The sequence below is a fragment of the Hyposmocoma kahamanoa genome, unplaced genomic scaffold (genome assembly GCF_003589595.1).
Source record: "Hyposmocoma kahamanoa isolate Upper Pololo Valley unplaced genomic scaffold, ASM358959v1 129, whole genome shotgun sequence".
Lineage (NCBI taxonomy): Eukaryota > Metazoa > Arthropoda > Insecta > Lepidoptera > Cosmopterigidae > Hyposmocoma > Hyposmocoma kahamanoa.
In genome coordinates, this window is record NW_020653460.1 from 328,256 (window position 1) to 352,547 (window position 24,292).

At 39.7% G+C, this 24,292-nt stretch overlaps 1 protein-coding gene across 3 annotated transcripts; it reads right to left on the bottom strand.

The window, feature by feature from the left end:
* Positions 1–3,077: 3,077 nt before the first annotated feature.
* Positions 3,078–23,802, bottom strand: LOC113240298. 3 transcript variants are annotated; one of them, XR_003311247.1, is made up of 6 exons: positions 23,692–23,802; positions 13,270–13,449; positions 11,477–11,648; positions 8,972–9,086; positions 5,327–5,441; positions 3,187–3,256 (listed from the first exon to the last, which is right to left on the bottom strand). XR_003311247.1 is itself a non-coding variant. In XM_026477565.1 (5 exons), the coding sequence occupies exons 1-4, from the start codon at positions 23,779–23,781 to the stop codon at positions 8,983–8,985; spliced, it is 546 nt and encodes a 181-aa protein (XP_026333350.1). In that variant the 5' UTR covers positions 23,782–23,796; the 3' UTR covers positions 3,078–3,256; positions 8,972–8,982. The 3 variants fall into 3 exon arrangements, 2 of the variants coding, with proteins under 2 accessions (XP_026333350.1, XP_026333351.1); XM_026477565.1 differs by lacking the exon at positions 5,327–5,441 and having other exon boundaries at positions 3,078–3,256; positions 23,692–23,796; XM_026477566.1 differs by lacking the exons at positions 3,187–3,256; positions 5,327–5,441 and adding an exon at positions 8,130–8,231 and having other exon boundaries at positions 23,692–23,796.
* Between the last annotated feature and the right edge of the window lie 490 nt (positions 23,803–24,292).

Genomic DNA, 24,292 nt, shown 5'->3' on the forward strand with positions numbered 1-24,292 from the left:
TTCCCTATACACAAATCATTTAACGTATATATTAATCTAATTTATTTTCACATTTATAAGTAACCTTTTAACATTGACTTACAAATAAATGGACGACGGGTCTAATACAAAAACCACGAAAAAAATGTCCCAAGTCAACCTATTCGAAATTTAAATTGTAATGTCATCGCAGTATCGCGCTGTCAGTAGAACAAATGAAGACAAAAGCGGAGTTTGGCGCTCTGTATACGATTTTAGCGCCTTACAAGTGCGGACACTTTTTAGCGCGGACCCGACGTCCATATAATTGTAAGTCAATGCCTTTTAAGCTTAGTTTTGTTATGTAACGTAGTGTAAGTAGCAGTAGAGCTCCCTAAAGAGTTCGTCCAGGGAAGTACTGCCACCTTATCTATTTCTGCCACCAAGCAGTAATGTTAGCATTAGCATTAGCGGTATAGAAGGGTAAGGGTGTTGGTGAAATTACAAGCACATGGGACTTGTCAACTTATGTCTCAGGGTGAAGGCCGCAGTGACAGTGCCCCTCAGATATTTGCGATTTAAAGCTCTGAGTGGCGCTGCAACTATTATGGATAGGCGTTTCTTATCATTTGGCGCACGACTTGCTCGTTCGGTCAAAAAAGTAAAAAAAAGTAATTAGTGCGCAAATAAATGGTTTAAATCCATTGACTTATAATTATATGGACGTCGGGTCCGCGCTAAAAAGTGTCTGAACTTATAGGGCGTTAAAATCGTATACAGAGCGTCATTCACGCTCTAGTCTTCGTTTGTTCGACTGACAGCGCAGCAAGCAAAATTAGACAGTACTGCGATGACATTACAATTTAAATTCAACGTTTTAGCTTTTTCATATTCCTTTAAATGTCACTACGTTTAAATAGGTTGACTTGGGACATTTTTTTCGTGATTTTTGTGTTAGACCCGTCGTCCATTTATTTGTAAGTCAATGTTTAAATCATATAAAAAGTTAATGGTTTAAATGGCTTAGAGAAAAACTGTGTTATACAATATTGTAACACGATTAATTATGTGTCTTTTATTCCAGTGATCAAAAACTTACCATCATTCGGCATACGACTGTTTTCACCATAATCTTCGAACCAATTCATTCGCGATTTTGTAATGCGAGGCTTATTTTAATTGTAGTTGCTTATGATCCTTAAATCCGATATTTTGATAGTGTTTTTCAAAATACCGATAACCGCCTAAACAGTAAAACGGCATAGCTTTAAACAATTTTTTCACTAAGCGGCTAGTCGTCGGCGGCGGATGGCTTCAAGCGATTCATATTTATTCAAATAAGTCATCATCGAGTATATAACCAGAAATAGAGACGATATAAGTGCCATTTATCCCTGGCAAGTCATCAGGCCAATGGCTTATATCACTTTTAAATAGAAAATCTCGTTGGCGCTGAAATAACAAATTAGAAAGCTGAAATAGTACAGCGCCAACAACTGACCTGTGTGTACGACTCTGTATATTCCAAAAATATTCTGTATTTATGGTAATAAGGATAATGTCTCTAACAATGGAGTGCTGTTCTATTCGGTGGTATGGGAAAAACAGCAAAACATCTAATTACAAAACAAACGGAATCACATTTCATTGGTAATTAATGTAATTTTTCAACTTTCGTCCATTATAGCAAAGCTCAAGTTAAACTGGTGGATTTGAAGTGAAACAGACGACGCCCGTCAATTGTTTCGAATTGGGGCTGGCTGGGGCTAGCCAATCGGAGCGCAGTTGCCACCGTAATTATTTGGCAGATTAGTTTTGATACAAACTAAATGAAATTTCGTCTCCATTTCTGGCTATATTCGATGTAAGTCATAAATACTATACAAATTGACGCGTTAGTTGGAAGCGATTGCACAACTGCGTTTTTAATACATCGTAATCCTCGGGGAACTACGTGCTTCATATTCAGGCAGAGCCATCCGCTAGCGGTACGCCTTCACGGCCGTCACTGGCGGACCCGGACATAGGTATGGACTCGCCGGGGCTACAGTCGTGCGTGATAGTCGCTTAGTGGAAAATAGCTATCTAACTCGCCGAAGGATTAGCCATGCTGGTCTGCCACGCAGAGGTCTCGGGTTCGAATCTTGGACCGGGAGAATATTTATACATTTATTACTCTCGAGAATTTAGGTGTAGTTTTTGTATGTGTTTCCATGGCACCCGCGATACAGGGTTTCCCTAGTGCGGGGTAATGAGTGTGTGCGTTATTATTATTAGATATTATTATACCTACTAACACAATGGACTACTTTTGTGAAATAAATGATACCAAACAAGAATAAATTTGTCGAGATATCAACTTAACAAGGCAATAATTCACGTCATCAATAACGCAAATCCCGTGCCTCTATAAACAACTTCTATCATTAATATTCTGCCTGCACGACTTGTTTGGATCTTTTCTAATGAACTATCGTGGTGCGCTGTGGTTTTCCTTCGTTATATATTTTTGTTTATTGAAAAATTAGATAAGAAATATGGGCTCTTTATGTACCTACTAAGAGAGACCACCACCATCAGCTTATACGCATTGCTGGACGTAAGCCTGTCCATGAATACGCCAGCTCTCCCGATCCCGCATCCAGCCGCTGCCGGCCACTTTTGTCAGGTCGCCCGTCCATCTTGCCACAGGGCGCCCTATACTACGTTTGCCTTGACGTTACTAACTACTAGTATGCTCCATCGGCCATTATCTCTATCTACCGACCCAAGAGATAGGGTTTTCCGGAGAGACTACGGGCTCTATGTACTTGGCAGAAGTGGAAACGAAAGAATTCACAAATCCTAATAGTTCCACCAATGGTATGTGGTGGGGACACGTGTAATATCTATATCCTACTGGATCCACTGGTGGTGGAACCAAGACTGGAACAGTCCGAAAGGGACGAAGCGCAGTGCTGATCTTTAGTTTGTAATTTTATTATTTCACATGTAATTTGTGAAAACCTAGAAATTTAGGTTTTAAATTGCGAGTTTAAATAATAAATTAAAGCCAACAAGTGTCGTCGTAATAATTAATATTTAAGTTGTAATAAAAATAGCACTATAATAATAAATTTATTAATAAAAAATAAATTATAATATTTTGGATACGTCACACTAAGTACATTCAAGTGTTGACTGCATTGATCACACGTAACGTTTTTGAGCTTCCTTAGAGGTATTTTGAACCAATGTGCATCGAAACAGTGGTCCTGGGTCTCCTACATTAGGATGTTCACGTCATTACATAACTTCGCTAAAAACAAGAAAAACTTCTTAAAATGTAAAGTAATTGCCTACTACTAAATAATAAGAAATAAAATATTACGACAACATCGCATACGTTACTCCGATTCAAAAAAAGTAACTAAAGCACTTGCTGTTATGGAAATCAGAAACAACGGCGATACCACGAACACCCAAACTCGAGACACTATAGAAAAGTTAATCTTTCTACACTTAGAGCGTTAGCGTACTAATACGTCCGATTCTTATCAGTTCCGAATTCAAGAAATGATGATCCGAAACGTCGCAGGTTATCATTTTATCTGTAGGTATATAAGCGATCGAACCACTAAGTGCAACCGTTATTTTAGCGACCTCCGTGGTCGAGTGGCTTGCACACCGGTTTTCATGGTGTCGACATTTTTGAGTTCGAACTACCTTCTCTATATTGCCCTTTAAGTTGGAAGCTATATCCGTACGTTGTCGCAGGATACTGCGACCTGGCATCTCCGGCGCTGGCCCGGAGAGCTAGAAGAGAATAAGCTAGATATCCTCCGATCCCGTTTGGGTGTGGCCGGGGCGTGTGTCTGAAGCCTAAAGCGAGGAGACGTGCGGGGTTGCCCGTGAGTTGCCCTTTAAGTTGGAAGCCATGTCTGGACATTGTCGCAGGACTGGCATTTCCGGCACAAGTAAGCCCGGAGAGCTGGATATCGATAGAGGATACGCTAGATATTCACCGGTCCCTCCAGCCGCTTAGATTATTGGGAACTGAAAAGACGTCGTTTTTCGGCCTCGGGACACGAGCGTGCCTTACAGCTCCACCACCTATGAGATTTGGTAGTGGAATTTAGCGTCGACGGCTTAGCGGTGGCAACCGCTAGTTAGCTAGTCAACGGGAAGTGAGCGTGCCTACCGCTTTGGTACATTTGTGGAAAATCCTGGAGCGGCTCACCCGAGGCACTAGCCTCTCGAGAACCGGATAAAGTCAAGTGACGGAGTTCTGTGACAATCATGTACACTGGCTGATCTAACGTCAGAACCTGACCTTGTAAGGTTCCTGTGCGCGCACAGGTTATAGTGCCCTTCTCGTATACCCTAAGGGTCGGTAGAGGGTCACTATAATTAAAACTAATGTAGAAAGATATGGGGCTGTCTCGGGTCTGGGTATAAGCTAGATATCCTCCGGTCCCACTAGCCGCGTAGGTTTCTGGGAACTGAAGAGACGCTTCGGCGTCGAGAGGTGAGGGTACCCTAAAGCTCCGCCACCAAAGAGGAGATTTGGTAGTAGACTTTAGAGGCACAGCTTGGCGGTTAACGCAACGGGAAGTCAGCCCGCCTATAGCTCTGGTAATATAAAATATAAAATCACTGTAATTAACATTTTTACGTGTGTGGATTGAGTGAGCACCCCTGTAAAAAGTTTAAAATATGAATGACTTTTTATTATCTATGTTACGGTTTGAGTTCTCAAGTATTCGTTACCGCCGTTACAGCCAATGCTCAATAAATATCTAGGTACTTATATTACGTGTTCATTTTAGCATTTTCATAACGTGTCGTCACTTTGCATTATAGATTGTTATACATCGTATAATAAAAAAGAATATCTTTTTAATTTAAATTTTAATTTTTTTTTTAATTTAAAAAACTGAGTTACATTATTTTTCTTTTTTTGTTTTGTATTTTACTAATCGAAAGATAGGTTTCTACAATTGTTTTAGAAGTTTTATTAAATGACTAATATATTTTAAACTTTTTACAGAGGGTGCTCAATACACACACACACGTGCCGTTTTTTACTCGTTTTACTAGCAAAAAATACTTTAGACGCCAATATCTCCAAAGTTACCGAAATGCAAGGAGGGTTAGAAGGAAACCTTGAACTAAGTGGAGTGGTACCACTAATAACCTCTTATACGAGATACCTAATTTTATAAATTAAAATCGTTTCTTGCCCGTGACGTCACGGTCCATATTTCACCTACGTTGACCTAGGGATTAATTGTCTATACTCGTGAGTCACCTAAAGTCCCTGACATTTTGATTTCAAAAAGACTACTTCATTGTCTATTAATTAACAATTTGATTTCAATATACTTACTTCACTATAAATTAACAAGTAGTAATCTTTTTCTTTGAACATTTATGCAAAGCATAAGTAGGTGGGCGGGCTCCAGGTTTATATGAATTAGTACAACAACCAGCGTGTAAAAAGACTGAAAAAAAATTAAAAAGAAAGTTAAAGTAAATTTAAATACAATGAATAGCGACATCTCTAGCCGTGGCTGGTAGCTGTAACGGTATCTAACTGGGTGACGAATTCGTGAAGTCCGCTGGATAGTTCCGTGGGTTAGTTGGTATAGCGTCTGACACGGTATGCTAGAAAACGTCGGTTTGAATCCGGGTGGATCGAAGAATTTTTTTTCTGAGTGTTCGATCATGGTGTTAATAATTATAACAAAGTTAAAACAGTCATGATTTTTAATGCCAGTTCCTTGCGCTTGCCGCAGTGGCAGTAGAGACGATGCGACCTCATTCGCCGTCATCCCACCCTTTTATCACTCTTTTCTCTGATTTCTGGCCACCTACTTTGAAATTTTGAATCGTTCTAAAATCCCTTGTCTTCTTCGTCAATTTTACTAAATTTCCGAAGCGAGCACACGTGCTCGACTTCACATGAAGTTCTGACCAGCTAAATCATGTAACCTAACTGTTCGTAAAGCATAATATTTATAGAAAATCACAGGCCCTTTTGGGGTAAGTTACTTTTTACCATAACCCGTATTTAAATCTAAGTTGGGAGTGTTTTTAACCGACTTCAAAAAGGGAAGAGGTTCTCATTCGACTGTATGTTTTTTTTTGTATGTATGTTACGCGATAACTTCGGTTCTTGTGAACCGATTTTCATGATTCTTTTTTGTTGGAAAGAGGGTACCTTCGTAGTGGTCCCATTTAATTTTGAAGAAAATCATCCACCTTTAAGGGTGGCTGTTCACGCATGAAGATTCATTCTTATAAATAGCGCCTAAACTTTATTTTAAGGAGCAGTTATATTAATGGTTGTTTTTGCTATTCTCCAATTCAAAGCGCATCGAACTACTAAGTGCTACCATTATTTTAGTCACCTCTGTGGTCCTTGCACACCGGTTTTCATGGTGTCGACATCTTCGAGGTCACGAGTTCGAACTACCTTTTCTATATTGTCGTGGGTCGGGTCTAGTTGAGGGCCTGAAGCGAGGAGACGCGCGAAACACGTGAGTTGCCCTTTAAATTGGAAGTTATGACCTGCGACTGGCATCTCCGGCACTGGCCCGGAGAGCTTGTCCTCTGATAAGCTAGATATCCTCCGGTCCCTCCAGCCGCTTAGGTTATTGGGAACTGAAGAGACGTCGTTTTTCGCCGTCGGGATGCGAGCGTACCCTTACAGCTCCACCACATATGAGATTTGGTAGTGGAATTTAGAGTCGATGGCTTAGCGGTGGCAACCGCTAGTTAGCTAGTCAACGGGAAGTGTATGTGGAAAATCCCGGAGCGGCTCACCCGAGGCACTAGCCTCTCGAGAACCGGATGAAGTCAATTGACAGAGTTTTGTGACAACTCTGTACATTGGCTGATCTGTAGTCCGAGAACCTGAGAACCTGAACTTGTAAGGTTCCTGTGCGCGCATAGGTTATAGTGCCCTTCTCGTATACCCTAAGGGTCGGTAAGGAGGGTCACTATAATCAAAACTAATGTAGAAAGATATGGGGCTGTCTCGGGTCTGGGTATAAGCTAGATATCCTCCGGTCCCACTAGCCGCGTAGGTTTCTGGGAACTGAAGAGACGCTTCGGCTTCGAGAGGTGAGGGTACCCTACAGCTCCGCCACCAAAGAGGAGATTTGGTAGTAGACTTTAGAGGCAACGGTTTAGCGGTGGCAACGGTTAACGCAACGGGAAGTCAGCGCGCCTATAGCTCTGGTACCTATCTGTAAAATAGAGGAGGGTGCTGTACGTGCACCCGGGCAGCTCGCTCAAGGCACTAGTTTCTTGAAAACCGGGCGAAGTTTGTGCAAACAGGCTGATCGGGGGTCAGGACCTGACGGAGACGGTCCCTGTTCTTGCACAGGCTATAGTGCCCTTCTCGTATACCCTAAGCTAAACACACACTGGCGCAGAGTCAAAGCATCGCGACGCGTTATGTTTTTTGCCTATAGCATATTCATTCATAACTGCCTCCGTGGCCGAACGGTTACCATGCCGGACTGCCACGCAGAGGCCCCAAGTTCGATTCCCGGGCCGGGAGAAATGTATGTGTGGCCTACATTTATTTCTCTCGTGAGTTTGGGTGTAATTTGTCGTTGTCTATGTGTGTGTCCATGGCACCCGCGACACAGGGTTTCCTTAGTGCGGGGCTATGTTGAGTGTGTGCGTTATTATTATTATTATCTCCATTTTCCCATTATTAAGGTACAAATTTATGTTATGCAAACATGACATCGCGCGTCGCCGCGCGTCACCGTGCGTTACTTGCACGCAATGACGCGTCAGACGGAATGGCGACCACACTGTGATCAGGGCGCGCTAATGCGAGGGTTGTTGCGTCGCCATGCGTTGCAGTTGAAAAACAAGACGCGACGCGACGTTTCGACTTTACGCCAGTGCGAGTTGAGCCCTAAGGATCGGTAAGGAGGGTCACCATTATAATCAAAACTTATGCAGTAAGGAACGGGCTGTTGCCGTTTTGTTGGTTCCGATTTCCATAACAGAAGTGCTTTTGCTACTTGAAACCAGAGTAACGTTTATGTGATGTTGTTTAATATTGGTCAATTCTGCCCTTCTTATTGCAACTAACGTAATCGACATTTTTAGCGAAATGTAGTTATTAACTTAACTGGGAACAGCAAAACGACGACGTCTACAACCCCTCTAATCGGTTTTTTTCTATATCTTATCTAGTTTCAGTTTTATTGTTAAACAAAATCACTGTAATTGACATTTTTACGTGTGTATGGATTGAGTGAGCACCGCTGTAAAAAGTTTAAAATATAGACTTTTTATTATTTATGTTACGATTTGAGTTCTCAAGTATTCGTTACCGCCGTTACAGTCAATGCTCAATAAATATCTAGGTACTTATATTACGTGTTCATTTTGGCATTTTCATAACGTGTCGTCACTTTGCATTATAGATTTTCATACATCGTATAATAAAAAAGAATATCTTTTTAATTAAACTGAGTTACATTATTTTTCTTTTTTTGTTTTGTATTTTACTAATAGAAAGATAGGTTTCTACAATTGTTTTAGAAGTTTTATTAAATGACTTATATATTTTAAACTTTTTACAGAGGGTGCTCACTCAATCCACACACACGTGCCCTTTTTTAGTCGTTTTACTAGCAAAAAATACTTTAGACGCCAATATCTCCAAAGTTACCGAAATGCAAGGAGGGTTAGAAGGAAACCTTGAACTAAGTGGAGTGGTACCAATAATAACCTCTTATACGAGATACCAAATTTTAGATAAATTATAATCTCTTCTTGCCCGTGACGTCACGGTCCATATTTCACCTACGTTGACCTAGGAACTAATTGTCTATAGTCTCCCTGGGCTCAGGGGTATCCATAAAGATTTCCTCCCCGTCAAAAAAAAAAAAAAGGGACTAATTGTCTATACTCGTTGAGTCACCTAAAGTCCCTGACATTTTGATTTCAAAAAGACTACTTCATTGTCTATTAATTAACAATTTGATTTCAATATACTTACTTCACTATAAATTAACAAGTAGTAATCTTTTTCTTTGAACATTTATGCAAAGCATAAGTAGGTGGGCGGGCTCCAGGTTTATATGAATTAATACAACAACCAGCGTGTAAAAAGACTGAAAAAAAAATTCAAAACAAAGTTAAAGCAAATTTTAATACAATGAATAGCGACATCTCTAGCCGGGGCTCGTAGCTGGAAAGGTTTTTAACTGGGTGACGAAATATCATAGATGGCGTTACGGATAAAAAGTCGTTGAAAAACCAAATACAAAGATACGACGTAAGCACATAGAAGAATTCGTAGGTTCGTGTCGCTGGTTAGTTGGTATAGCGTCTGGCACGGTATGCTAGAAGACGTCGTCGGTATGAATCCGGACGGATCGAAGGAATCTGAGTATTCGATCATGGTATTAATAATTATAACAAAGTTAAAACAGTCACGATTCGACGATCGATATTTTTGTTATGGACGTTTTGCAATAGGTCCCTGATGGCCTCGAATGCGACACTGGTGTACGTCATAATTGGATCTATGTCGTGTACAATCTCACCTTAACACGAAGGGAAGGTTTATTATGTTTGTTGAGAAGATGGTAGATGCAGCTCATAACAAAGTGGGCGCGATCGCACACGGTTTTCACGTGTGCTTTGAACGACAACTTCCTATCGAGCGTAATTCTTAGGTATTTGACCGTGTTCTCCCAAGGGATTGGGCGGTTCCCTTGCTTCTTGCCATCGAGGACGTAACTAGACTTAACGAGAAAAGCTCGGCGATGGCCTTTGTAGTACAATTTTTATAGAATTCTCATCATTGCATTTTTAAATAGTTACGTTATTCATATAACTAATATTAAGGATGCAAAGGAAAAGGCCTTTGTTGAGACGTCAATATTTAAAACGGGGAGTCACAAATGCAAAAAAGATCAACAATATCAACCCTTGGAGGCTCTGCATGACTCAATTACATAAATTTTGAAAATACCAGGAAGTAGTTGTAATAGTAGTTCCACATTTGAAACTGAAGAAAGGATGCATTCCTAAACTAAAGAAGAAGAAAATCGGTGCGATATGCCCCTTTGCAAAGCGAAAAGCAGTTGCACTAAATACAAAAAATTGTTGTGTTATGAACACAAACTTGAAGTATGTCACAAATGTTTAAGTTTCCAGATTTGTACCAAAATGTTTTGATGTTTAGTTCATTTTTTTTTCTTAATTTTAATAATTTAAGTTGTTTTCAAACATTGTCTTTATAAATTGAATGTGTAAGCAATTTAAAAATTTCATAAATGTAGAACTGTATCATACAGTTACAGAAAATGTAACAGACTGTTTCTAATGAATATGTTGCATAATAATATATTGGTACATAATTGTAACTAAAAATTATAAACGTAGTCAAAACGACGAAGGTTCGTAATAAGCGTTGAAAAATAAGGTTAGTAATCTAGGGTTAAGATCCTTTATGAGCGATTCTACTTCCTTTGGGGTGACCGTTGGGAGAGGAGGGTCGGAGGGCAGGAGGGTTGCTCTGAGTCCAACCTCGGAGTCCACCTGGAATAGGCGGGTTCTACCGGTTCTAAGATTGGGAGCACTGGACTTCGAGGCTGTCGGCCGGGCATTCGGCTTTTTCCTCGTCGTCAAATGCTGAGGTGCGGTTAGATCGGTTGAGGAGACATTTGGGCAACCGTGCCGGACTTGAGACGGGTTAGTTACCAGAAGACTTGGTGGGTGGGCTAGAGTCCTTCGAGAAGCTTTTCCATCGACTTTGACGTCTTTACGTCCCTCTGTAAAGCCCGCAGGAAACAGCGGTTTTCGTCGGTGGGGTAAGAATCGTAAGCCACAGTAGCTGCGTTCTTTTCCGTTAGAAGGGCACGCATATCTTCCAGTAGGTTCAAACGACGGTCAATAACACAGTTGGCGTCTACGACTGAAGAAATGTCGTCTGAAATCTGAACTAGGTGTTTAGCCTCGAGGATATTGAGTCCTTGACTCAACTTCCCCCAGTCCAACACAGTTTAATGGGAGCACAAGGGTCAGGGGTGGGAGGGCTATGTCCGAACGAGAGGAGAGGTGAAGGAGGACGGGGCGGTGATCTAAAACTAACTCGTGGATTTGGATCGAGTCTAAATTAAGGTTAATATTTTTGAATAATGCTACGTCCAGGATGTCGGGGCGGTAATTTACGTCATGCGGATAGTGTGTGGGCTCTAAGGGTGCAAAATGCATGGATTCGGATAGTGTCATGAGGGTGTTACCCACAAGTTAATTGAAAAAAGCGCTCACCAAATTACCCAATTGTTGTTTGACAATTGTAATGAATGGAAAAGCCATTTGGAACTTGTTTCAATTTAATCAACATACCTAGTTGAAATTAGTAAATAGACTTAGTTCAGCGGTAGGCCTTTAGTGAAAATCATTTGGTGAATAACCACGAAATCTTAAAGTTTAAATTAAAAGAAGTGTAATTGTAATCTATGTTCGTTATAATTAAAGTATAGGTACTTACATATGGCAGCAAGGATCATTAATACTAGATGGACACCGTAAATAGGTGTTATATAGGGGCATTCAAGTTTACCAGCGAGAATTATACACAACATCCCTACGTAATAGAGGGTTATTATAAAAGGTGCCGTTATTAGCGCCACCACAAAGAATGGAGCACATTCAATGGACCCCTGAAAAAAAAGAAATACAAAAATATACGAGATTCGGTTTAGTTTCAGGTTATTCCCATCCCCTAAAAGCGATCCCCTGGTGATTCAGTTTTATTTTGTAGTATTTTATATTGCAAATACAGGGGGGATCAAGAAAAAATATTAATATTTTATTCCCACCTGATATCTTGGTGTTTACAAGCATATTTTTGGTAGGTACAGTCAACAAAAAGCTTTTAAAAGCTCAAAAGATGACGCAAGTTAGGAAATTGTCCTATACATTAATAAATATAACGAGAGAGGTAAATACAGTAATTTTGATTTTAATTACTGTATTTACCTCACAAACACAGTGAGATCTGTTGGGAGTTGCAAAATATGGAGTGGATCAGTTGGAATAAAAATTGGATCAGTTGTAGGGTATCAAATGGGAATAATCCCAATTTCGTTCAAATATCACAACTTTTCTTGACGTATATATTTTGGATTCAATATATAAAATATTCAATGTATGTAAATGATTGAATTTTGTCAGTACGTTGTTGATACTTGTCTATGTAAAAGCAGTAGGCGGCAAATACACAGAACGCACTTGAAAATCGCACTATTAAGCCAAGCCAAGCTGGCATTTTAGATCCATACAGAGAAATAGGATACCCCGTAAAATTATATTCTGACATTTACGTTTACGGTAAAACGCAGATACTGTCCATGAACGTTAAGTGTCGATACTACCTCTGACCTGATTAAACTTATTTCAGGTGATCTATTCCTCTATCGCGGCCATGAAGACTACATATGGAGGGGTTGGATTTCTTGTAGCGAAAAATATTGCTCCGTCAATTATTAACATCAAGAGTATTTCTACTGGCGTTTGCTTTGTTATACTCAAGCTGAACAAACAATACTCGCTCAAGATAATACAAGTTTACGCCCCAACCTCATACCATCCCGACGAAGATGTGGAAGAGTTCTATGAAGATATTACGAAGGCCTTGTAGTAAGTGGTGTCGATTGGCACAAATCGTTCTAAAATCGTTCTAATTGGCACGGGATCGTGGGGAGTGGCACAGAAACTTGGAGGCCTATATCCAGCAGTGGGTGAAGTCAGGCTGTATATGATGATGATGATGATATTAAATACAGCAGTTTTCTTGAAAAACTTCGAGGTAATTCACACCGTATAGTATTTATTATACATTCTGATTTTTACTATATATTTTTTCCAAAGTGAATGATAAATTGATTTAACACTTTCATTGTCATGCGGAATCAAACAAAACCATTTGAGGTAGTATAGGCTCTTGAAAAGTTAGCTCTGCGATTTTGCATTTATCTTAAACTTCATATTAAACTATTATGGATCTAAATTACGTATATTTGTGTTGTCTTCAAATATAATTGCAGGTCTGAAACCTGATGTCATATTGTTTATATTTGAGATGAAATAAAAAATAAACTACGCTCATCAAAAGTGTCTAGGGATCAAGCACCTTTTTTCTAATACATTTTTTTAACACAAGTGGCTGTTTTGGTCAATTTCATCTTCAATTTCAAATTATGATATTGAACAAAAAATCCACTATCATTACATACATACCTAGACTGAACTCATATTTTAGTTAATTACAAAAATAATTACCACACAGAGCCCACATGCAAATCCTAAGCCAGTTATCAAAAGGATTAAGGCGTGAACTTCCAAAAATATCAAAAATATATAAGGCAATACAACATTTTCATTGCTGCCTTCGGCCCATAGGGTGAAAAAGTTTCCACAATAGTGATAGCTGTATTCCATTCCAGCTTCAATAACATATAACTGTAACAAACATTATATTGAATGCATTGAATTGACAAACCTAAATCAATTAGTAGTTAGTTTAGGAGCAGTAAAGTTCCTGGTGAAAGAGTTAGTCCAGGGAAGTACTGCCACTTTACCTACTTCTGCGTTCCGGTTTTCAAGATTAAGGGTCATGGTGAATTACAGGCACAAGGGACTTGACAATTTATGTCTCTCAAGGTGGCGGGCGCAGTGGCAGTGCCCCTCAGATCTTTGCGACTTCCCGTCACTTGCTATAATAAAAAAGCAAGAAACATGGCTACATGTCCGAAGCGCTCCTCGGTTTTGTTACTACAATAATTGTAGCCGACTCTAGAATTAACAAGACACACAGTACACGTCCCTCTTGGAAGAATGGCATAAGTGGAGTTACACCAAAAATGTTTATTGCTCCATTAGGTTACAGAAAAATATAACAAATATCCTCTCCAATTCTTGTAACTATATATATTACAAGAATTGGAGATTATATAGTCGATAGGGTTACAAGAATTGGAGAGGATGTGGATTATATTATTTTGTATCTAATGGAGCAATAAACGTTTTTGATGTAACTCCACTTATGCCATGGGGTGCAACATGTAATAATACTCATGCCGTTATTTGGTTAACATTATTTCTATAGATGTTATATCAAATGTCATCCATTCTCACTTTGCTCACAACATCGATATCTGTAGGTTTTTCATTCATTATCGCGTTGTGCAAACGGTTATCAAACGTAGACACCTACGAGCCTATGCACACGGCGTATTTTATACGTGCCGGTGACGCACGTTTACGTGCCGCAGACGCGCTGTTGTCGCGCGTGTGTATCGCGCATTTTGGTAAAAGATAGTTTTGTTTGTTAATTTCAGTTAGTTTTTCAAATGAAGCAACTACATGAAATTTGAAGTGTAAAGTCCAGTAGAGTGCATACGATTCTTGATTTCAACGCGATGTTTGCGCATGTTTGAATGGATTGAGTACAGCGGGTGCGGGTATATGCGCGTCGTCGGCGCATTTAAAATACGCCGTATGCTTAGATACCGCTCACAGTAGCGTCTTTTGGGGCGTCGGCGTCTCGTCACAGCGTCGCTGGTCACAACGTCCGCACGGAGCCGACGCAACACCAACGCGGCGTATATACGACTTTAGGCACTATACCGCAATCATAGTGCTGGCGTTGCGTCGCCACCACGCGGATGCTGTGTCGACGCTGTGCATGCGTTGGCAAAACGCTGACCCTCGAAAGACGGTAGATTCTCTTGTTTTTACCGACACAACACCATTACCGTGATTGCTGTGTTCAATAACGGCAACCGGACATAGTCGTCGGGTGTTGCTTCTGAACACAGTTTGGTGCTTGAATTCCCGAATTTCCCTGTGAATTTTATGTGTCACAATGGATGTCGGTGAAGAAACATTTATTTTACTTGTTGTCCTGATCATACATAATGTGCCCACAAGTTCCACTTTGAGCGGGACAGTCCAGCTTTTAAACTTCGTGTCCCGCTGTCCCCTAAATACTTAATGTCCCGCTTTGACGAAACAGGACACAAGTGACAATAAATATAAAAAATGTATAAAGCTAGCCCGCCAGACTACACAAGATTAGACTTTTTAAATTTTGGTCAGGAAACATTTTTGTTCTTTTTAACCGACTGCAAAAAACGAGGAGGTTCGCAATTCGACTGTGTGTTTTTTCTATGTATGTTACGCGATAACTCCTAGGCATTTGTGAACCGAATTTGATGTATCTCTGATATTTTTTGTACTATCTGACACTTTTTAGGTCTGTATTTGGCAAGGCAAGTTCAAACGTGCAAGTGTCCTCCGCCCGCGACGACTACCACCCCCGTCTTGCACAGAGTTATTACCGTTTAGAGCGATCCATTTAAATATATTTATTTTTGTATGAAAGTAAAATGTGATAAATTATTAAAATTCATAGAAAAGAAGTTATTTATGATGTTAATATAAATATTACCACATGTACGAATAAAGTATTTGAAATTTGAATTTGAAATATTTATTTGTGTATTCTAGAACCAAACAGTCGGCATAAAACTATTATTACATTAACGAAGATATATAAAGTAGACCCAGAGATTCCTTAATTTATAATGCAGTTGAAATCTTAAAGACAATCAGTATAAAACAATTATAGTAAGGCTTTAATTTTTGTTTTAAATTTTGATAATGAATTACAGAAAATATTCAATATCTGCTATTATATGTCTGACATGATCGCCTAATAATAAAGCTATTGCCAACGAAACATTTCCGCGATTTCTTAATTGAGAAAAGTATAATTCATACGACCAAATCTTTCAATTTGACGGGGTACTCTGAAATGTATAAGATTCAGTAGAGGTGTTGAGTCAAATTTATTGTTTACTATTTTATGTAAACTGACAGTATCTATGTATAGCAAAAGAAACTATTCTTCCAGATTTAAATTGCGTATATTTGTTTTTTCGAACAAACCAACGTTTCGGGCCCTTTCACGTCACGGTTAGTCACGGTTGACTGAGGTGGTACAGTCATCAACCAGTTATTTATTATTATTTATTATTATTATTATTATTTATTTATTAATAGACAAAATGTGTAACATAACAGTTTGCACCATGGCGTTACGACAATTTAGTTAATAACAATTTAAAAAGAAAAAGAAAACAAATACACAAAACAACAAGAAATAGAACAATAAAATAAACTTAAAATTATCTACTTACTAATTCATTCATACATCTCTCCAAAACTCTCTTCCATTCCGTCATCAGTCTCTCTATCCCAGTCACAAACACATCACACTGCGGTGATGCTGCGAGCATGGAGTTGAGGAGTGCAGTCGTACGTGGAATAGGCGAGTGTCGGTGCAGTTCAGTGCGAGAGGGCTCGATTGCCAGGAGGGGCACACCACGTCGCCTGTTGCAGTAATCATCAGGGACCCTGAACCTAAGGATCTTTTCCACTAGGCTCACACTGTCAATATTATTTCTTAATACATTTATAATGAATCTAAGTGATGCGACATTTCTACGCAATTCCAAGGACTCATAGCCCAAGTGACCTTGTAGAAAGCGTGTTGGGTACAGGAATGGGTAGTAGTAAAATATTTTTTTATATAAATATCTCAAAAACTTCTTTTGGACTTGCTCCAACATGAGAATATATTTATTTTCATGTGGAGCCCAAACCACTGCATTCGATTCGAGTATACTTCGAACCAGAGCCGTGTAGAGCGCTTTCGTTGCTGAAGGTGTTAGTGGAGCAGCGTTACGTAACACGAACCCCAGTCTTTGATATGCACACTTTGTGACATTCCGAGCATGAGTCCGGAATGCGAGAGACGGGTCAAAGGTAACGCCGAGATCGCAGACTTCACTCACACGAACAATCACTTGACCAGCTAATCGATAGTCATAGCGGAGAGGCAACGGGGAGCGCGAAAAGGTCATAATTTCACATTTACCATTGTTGAATAGTAGCTTGTTGTCTACACTCCATTTGCTCACTGCGACGATGTCCTGTTGCAAAGCATAACAGTCCTGAGTCGACTTAATGGGCATGACAAGTTTCACATCGTCGGCGAATAATAAAACCGTGGCCTTGTTAACAGCTGTTGGAAGGTCATTTATAAAAATAAGAAAAAGGAATGGTCCCAAATTTGATCCCTGACTTATGCCAGAACGTGTATGGTATGGTTTTGACTGGTATGGTCCATATCTTACGAACTGTTTCCGGTCTTTCAGATAATCGGCAAACAGTTTTAATAGCCGGGGGGCGAATCCCATTCTACTTAGCTTCTGCAGTAATATATCGTTGTCAACCCGGTCAAAAGCCTTTTGGAAATCAAGATACACAGTATCTACCTGATGTCGAGCATCCATCGCCCTCGAAATGACATCGACCAGCTCGACCAAATTAGTAGCTACGGATCTTTTGGGCAAAAAAGCGTGTTGGGAGCTAGTGATGTATGGCCGGCATTGAGGGAGGAGATACTCATGCATTACCATCTCGAATACCTTAGCCAGTGCAGATAATATTGCTATAGGCCGATAGTTCTCGATTCTAAGCTTAGATCCTTTTTTAGGTATTGGAGTTACGCGTGATATTTTCCATATAGTTGGGTATTCTCCAGTAGTCAATATAAGGTTATAAATAAATATTATCGGGGCAATCAAACTATCGATGCAACCTTTGATGACAAATGCCGGTATGCCATCCGGACCCACCGATGTGTTACCTTTGAGACGCTTAACCGCGCGGCGCACCGCATCTCCACTGATTGACCGGATGTCGACCAGCCGTTCACCATCCAAAGAGGAGACCATTGAAGCGGCCTGTTGTGGATCGAGAGTGGGCAAGTCAGGCAGAAAAACCGATTCGAAGTGTTTCGCGAATGCAGCAGCGGCCTCGGCTCCTCGATACTCAGAATCGCCATAAGTGATCGCGGGTTCGATTCCTCCTCGGCAGCGTAAGGTACTAACGAATTGCCAAAATAGTGAGGGCTTGGTTGCGAGGTTACTAGAAACATTATGAACATAATTGTTATAGGCTGCCTTAATGTTTTCCTTGATTGATGAGCGTAAAACTTTAAACTGTTTGTGAACATTGTCATTTTTAGTTTGTTTCCACACCCTATGCAAACGAGCTTTACAGGAAATGTCACGGATTATTGCTTTCGTGTAGTAGACAGGATATGAACGACTACACGTCGGCTTCCGTATTTTTTTGGGAATACAGTGATCGAAAATATTATACAATGCGTCATTAAATTTAGAAACGACGTCGTCTACTGTGCGACATTCATAAATGCCGCTCCAGTCGCAATCAATGATAAGAAAATATAATGAATAAAAGTCGGCCCTAGGGAAATTCCAGTCCCTTGACGATTCTACGTTAGAAGGGTCAGCTCGGGTTGCCCTAGTGGTAAAGTCATACTGAGCACGGACAACAAGCGGCGGGTGGTGCAAGTCTATATACACGAGTTCTTCTTCTGGCTTCGCGCAGCGTACACTTAGCGCACTCCTCATCTCGGAGCTAGCCAGCACCACATCCAGCATTCTACCATTCACGTTATTCACACAGTTGTAATCTAACAAATTGCACAAAGGTAAAAAACAGCTGTAAAGGTTAGAAATGTACACACTTGCACTATATAAATTCAGATCACCTAAAATTAGCAGTTTAGAGTTAGGATGATTTTCGCAAAATAATTCAACACTATTAAACCATTCTATAAATATATCATCATTTGATCTAGGTGGTATATAAACAACACAAACATAAAAACTGTGTCCATCGACTTTAAAACGTGCCCAGAGATCTTCACCACACGACGTCTCATACTGCGGAAAGTGCTCTAGGTAAACAGGAGATTGGGCTGCCAGTAAAACGCCGCCGCCCACGCGGCTTCCGCCGCGGTCACGCCGAAGTACCGACCAATTACCGCAGCATAATTCGGCATCAGACACGGAACCATCAAGATTCGTTTCCGTGGCGGCTACTAGAAAAAGGTCTTCGGAAAGCAGAAGGTTGGTCCTCCAATCGACTAATTTTGATTTGAGCCACCTTACGTTTTGATAGTACAAATTGAGTACAAACTTTTTTGTTTTATTTCCGAGTTTGCTAGTTTTGCGTTGCGCTTTCGGGGTTTTTGGAACGAAATAACTGTCGCCAAGGTTTCAGTGCGATGTCCTTTGCCCAATTACTAGGGTCCATTACCTTTTCAGCATACCGCGACGGGACGGTTAGTTTAAAAGAAGCGTAGTTGCCTCTAGCTTTTAAGGTTTCTACCGTACAGACGTCCTCCCCACAGACTACCTCGAGATGGGCACGAACCCTGTCGTCCGTAGTGCCGATCTTGAGGTAATACGCATGGATGTATAGTGATCTCTCTGATGCTTCAAGTTGTGTTGTACCTGGCGTGGCAGTGCCACGCTTAATATTCAATAACTTACGCGGACGTTTGACTTCTGTCCAGCCCTCATCGTCAGGATTGGAACTGGCTGTTGCATTAGTAGCTCGTAAAAGCGGCCTAGGTAAGTCAGGCTCGGAGTGAGATGTTATTTCCGCTTTGGAAGACCTACGCACAGAAGGCACTGGCTCCAACTGTACTGGCTTAGAAGGCCCAGGCATAGTCACCACTGGTTTAGACGATCCTTTCATAGATGAAGCAGCTTTGCTTTTCTTTGTCTTATGGGGGTTGCCAGGAGGAGGGGCCATACTGTTTTGTATCATACATGTTGCATTCGCCACCAATTCTAACTTAGCCTCAAAGGTCGTTAGCCTTTTCTCAAGTTGAGTAAATTTGTTTGATATTGAAGCAAAGTGGTTTTCGACAGCTTTGCTAATTAAGTTAGACAGGCGCTCGCTCAGCGCTTGTTGCAGCTCGTCTCGAATTGTATTTCTTATACTAGTCATGCAGATGTTATCATCCTCAATGTTGCATGATAAGGCAATTGAGTTGCTCCTACTGGTTTGATGCCGACGGAGTGTAACATTGTCACAGGCTGTTAATCCACACTGGTTCGAGCAGGCATCAAAGTTAGAATTATTAATTGAGTCATTTGCCGTCATATTATTATCGTTGCTCTCAGCCACCGTTCCACGCACGGGTGTGTTAGTGTTATCACCTTTCGGTTGCCTGCATACACATCTCTGGCATTTCCATGCACTTTTATGGTCCGATGTCATAGAATTATAAAACCTTTTTTCAGAGACGTTTGCGCACTGTAGATCATATGTATCTGTGCATACAAGACAACGTAAATACTGTCGGCTTTCAATAGAACTTAAACAGCCAGCACAAATAATCGAAGGCATTGCAAAGAACAGAGCAGATATTATAACTCACTCAGGTAACAATGACGGTAATGACGCCGCGCTGTCTCGTTGATCGCTGTGTTCGCTCGAGGTCGATGCACTCTGGTGACAAATGAGTCACGACAAGGCCGCAGCGATAGAACTGGTTGTTGAATAAGGCGAATCCAACGGTCGAGATTTGATTTTAGAAAAAATAAATGGTTGTAGCTTTACTAATTTTGCACTTTTTGAAGATATTATTTTACAAAAACTTCAGACAGATTCCAAACTTTCGGATGATGTAAATATTATACGGGGCCGAAAATAAATTTCACGATTCAGAATTAAAAACAAGAGGAACAAATTGACAGAGGTTTTGCCTTAACGACTAATGATGACGAAGTCATGTCATGACGAAGTTATGTCTAATATTAATGCAAACCACCCTATTTATTCACTATAGTCATAATAGTTTTTAATTAAATACCTTATTTTTAATTTTACAAAGAGCTTCACTGTAAGTACGGTCTCTCATAAATTGGACAAACGAAACGAAGTATTTGTACCCGCATCAAAGAACATACATCATTTTGCAGTTTATCACAGTCACTGTTATTACGCATGATCTTAAAATTCTGAGTGTCATTTGCATACATTAATAGATCAGAAAAGGTATTAATATAAGGTATATTATTGATGTTATTGATGTATAGGGTGAACAACAAGGGACCAAGATGTGAACCTTGAGGAATTCCGGAGGTGATACATTTGTAAACAGGCAAAACCGCTATGCACCACTGCCTAGTACCTACTTTCGATATAAGAATTAATCTAGCGCAAAATATTACCGTGTATACCGAATCGCCAAAAGCTTCGCGAGTAAAGTGTTGTGACAAATTTTATCAAACACCTTAGCAAAGTCGGAATACAAAGCGTCATGTTAAATATGAACTCTAAAAAAGTTAATAAATTTGTATCAACACTACGCCCTCTACAAAATCGTGTTATTGAGGAGCAACTAAACGATAGACTGTTAGATAGAGTTGTGTAGATAGATCGTTATTAATAAATCCTTTCCGAACAGGAGTGATCCATGCTTGCTTTCAGATATTAGGAAATATCCTCTCCGCAAAAGACTTTTTATAAATTAACGTTAAGGGCAAAGCGATAGTAGTCGCGCAATTGCGAATAATAATAGGATGGATCTCGTCTGGGCCAGCACCTTTACTGGTGTCAATATAATCTCAAATTTTAGTAGCAGAAGAGTGTAAAAGTTCATCCAGGGTAGTACCGCCACCTCATCTATTTCTGCCGCCATCAGTAATGTCAGCATTACTGTGTTCCGGTTTTGAAGGCTAAGGGTGCTGGTGAAATTACAGGCACATGGGCTTGTCAACTTATGTCTCAGGGTGACGGGCGCAGTGGCAGTGCCCCGCAGGTTTAAAGCTTTGAACGGCACTGCAACTGTTATGGACAGGCGTGTAGCTTACCATCAGGCGCACGACTTGTTCGTCCCGTCACTTTATATTATAAAATAAATATAGATTTCAAAATGTTGAAAAGAGTCTCTTTAGTTATTTCTATAGGATGTAAATTAAAAACGCAATTAATATTTGTATTGGGGTGGGATAGGAGCAAAATATCTCGAAAACAGATTGGAAATGGTCAGTAAACCGATCACAAATTTCTAAGAGTAATAAAATAACCTTTATAAGTCATGATTTGTGGAAGTTGACTGTTTGAGTACAAAGACATTATATAAGTCCAAAAGTAATTTGGATGCTTTTTAATGTTTTGCTCAGAATATTGAATATAATTTCTGTAACATTCCTTCTAAGTAATTTGAATGTAGTCCTGCAAGGTTGTTACTATCTTAGAAATAATCCTGTGTATTTATTGTTTTAAGCGTGTAACGGTCTCTTGCCACTTAAGGCTTCCCGCTGCAACAAACGATGTCAGATGAAGTTTGTCAGCAAAGCAGCCAGAAAACTTGCTGGCTTTGTTTAACTGCAATCTTTCTATAACGTTGAAAATGAAATTATTAATTAAACTTTCATATTATATTAGCAACCGCAGTATTTTTATTATTATTATTATTATTAATGAACGAGAAACATACAATTACACTTTTATCTTTCTCTTTAATATAGTACCTATTGTTTTACTAGACGTAGAGGTGGAGCGCTCCACGATGCGCTCCTATGAACCGAGGTAGTTTACAAATTTCAGTAATAAATTCAATGAGTGCGAAAGGGACATTTCTTTACGGCGCGACACGTGAAACAAAAGATTAGTATGAGAAAATTAGCAAGATTTTAGATGCAATGCCGTGCAAGCCCGATGCGACGACTGCACTCGGCCTCCACTCGCTGTTGCCAGTTTCATTTGTCAAATAAACAAACCGTATTTTTTTCGCGCGCTTTAGTTATGTTGTAATAATTATTGTTATTGTTCAATCGTTGTTAGCGTAGTGTTGGTGGCATTGTTTAAAATGGAACAATATAATGTGTTTCATTCTTTATTTAAATTAGGTAAGCGAAATCCCGCTAGAATCTTCCGCGAGCCGCCTCTGCCAATTAGGCAAAGGACGCTAATATGGACCTAGATAATGTAACGCAACCTGTAATCATAATATTATAATAAGATATAGTGACTGCCTACGTGGCCGAATGGTTACCATACTGGAATGCTACGCAGATGCCCCGGGTTCGATTTCCCGTCCGGCAGAAATGAATGTACAGCCTACTATTGTTTCTCTCGTAAGTTTAAGTGTAATTTGTGGTTATCTTTAGGTGTTAGGATTATTAAAAAAAAAAGAGCAAGTGGGGAAACTCTGGTCGGCGTTCAAATGTCTAACTTCGCTCGGAGCGTAGTGTTGTTACATTGTTATTTTAGTTATACTTTCAGATTGTAAATACAATTTAAAAAAGGGGTTCAACACAGTATTCTCGTGTTTTATTGAAATAACCTAACTGCAAGAGTTACTTAAGTATTGACATTATACCAGCATCGCGGATAGGTAACTTGATATTGGGGTATGATTATGAAATAGAATTGAAATGCTGAACTTGATGCAATCTTGTTCAAACTACCACAAATATAATAATAAACACATTTACTATTTCTTATTTCTTTTAACACCGAGCAACCGTTTCAATTCTGCAATGAACACCGCGTGTGACGACCTTCGCTGAGTACCGCGAGATTGTGCGAATGTATCGGTCTGTACACGTCGCGTGTCCGGGCGCGCACACATACAAGACACGCTGCTACGTTTGTATCGAGTTACCAAACTAGTCTTTACTGGAATTATGATTGGAGAGTTTAAATTTACAACTGCATTTCACATGATATTAAAGATTATTGATTGGTGAGTTTGAATTTGAGTTATAACTACTGCTATATAGTAAAATTTACAATTCTTACCACAGCTGTAACAATGATTGCTCCGGCTCCAAAGTCAAGGCTGTAATGTCCGAAGAACTTACGTTTCATAGGTAAATAGTCCAGCGGCATCTTGCTAGGTATATCTATAGACCTCTAGGAAATATTCTATATAACGTGTCTTCTATCAAATAATCAAACTTAAAAATTCTCGCATAAATGCTTCATAAATATTTAACAAAAGAACATCAATTATGTCAAAGGAAATATGAAAAACGTCAAAGAGAATATAAATACATGAATACTCTTTAAACATCTAAGAAAAAAACTTAAAATAGTATTATTAGTACTAATAGTATAACCTTCTTGTTGAAGGACTTTGCCTTAATGCATTTTTATCAGTAATTCGCGTATAGCACGGTTCAAACAATGACTTTGAAAAATATATATAGCAAAATTGAGAAATAATACTGATTACTATACGGTGTGAAAACACGATCCCTAAAAACTTTACGATAGAAAAAAAAATACAAAATTACCTCGAATTTTTACACGAAAACCGCCGAGCCGTGGTAGTTTCGACTCTTAACACTATAAGCATTGCCTTACAAATAAATGGACGACGGGTCTAATACAAAAACCA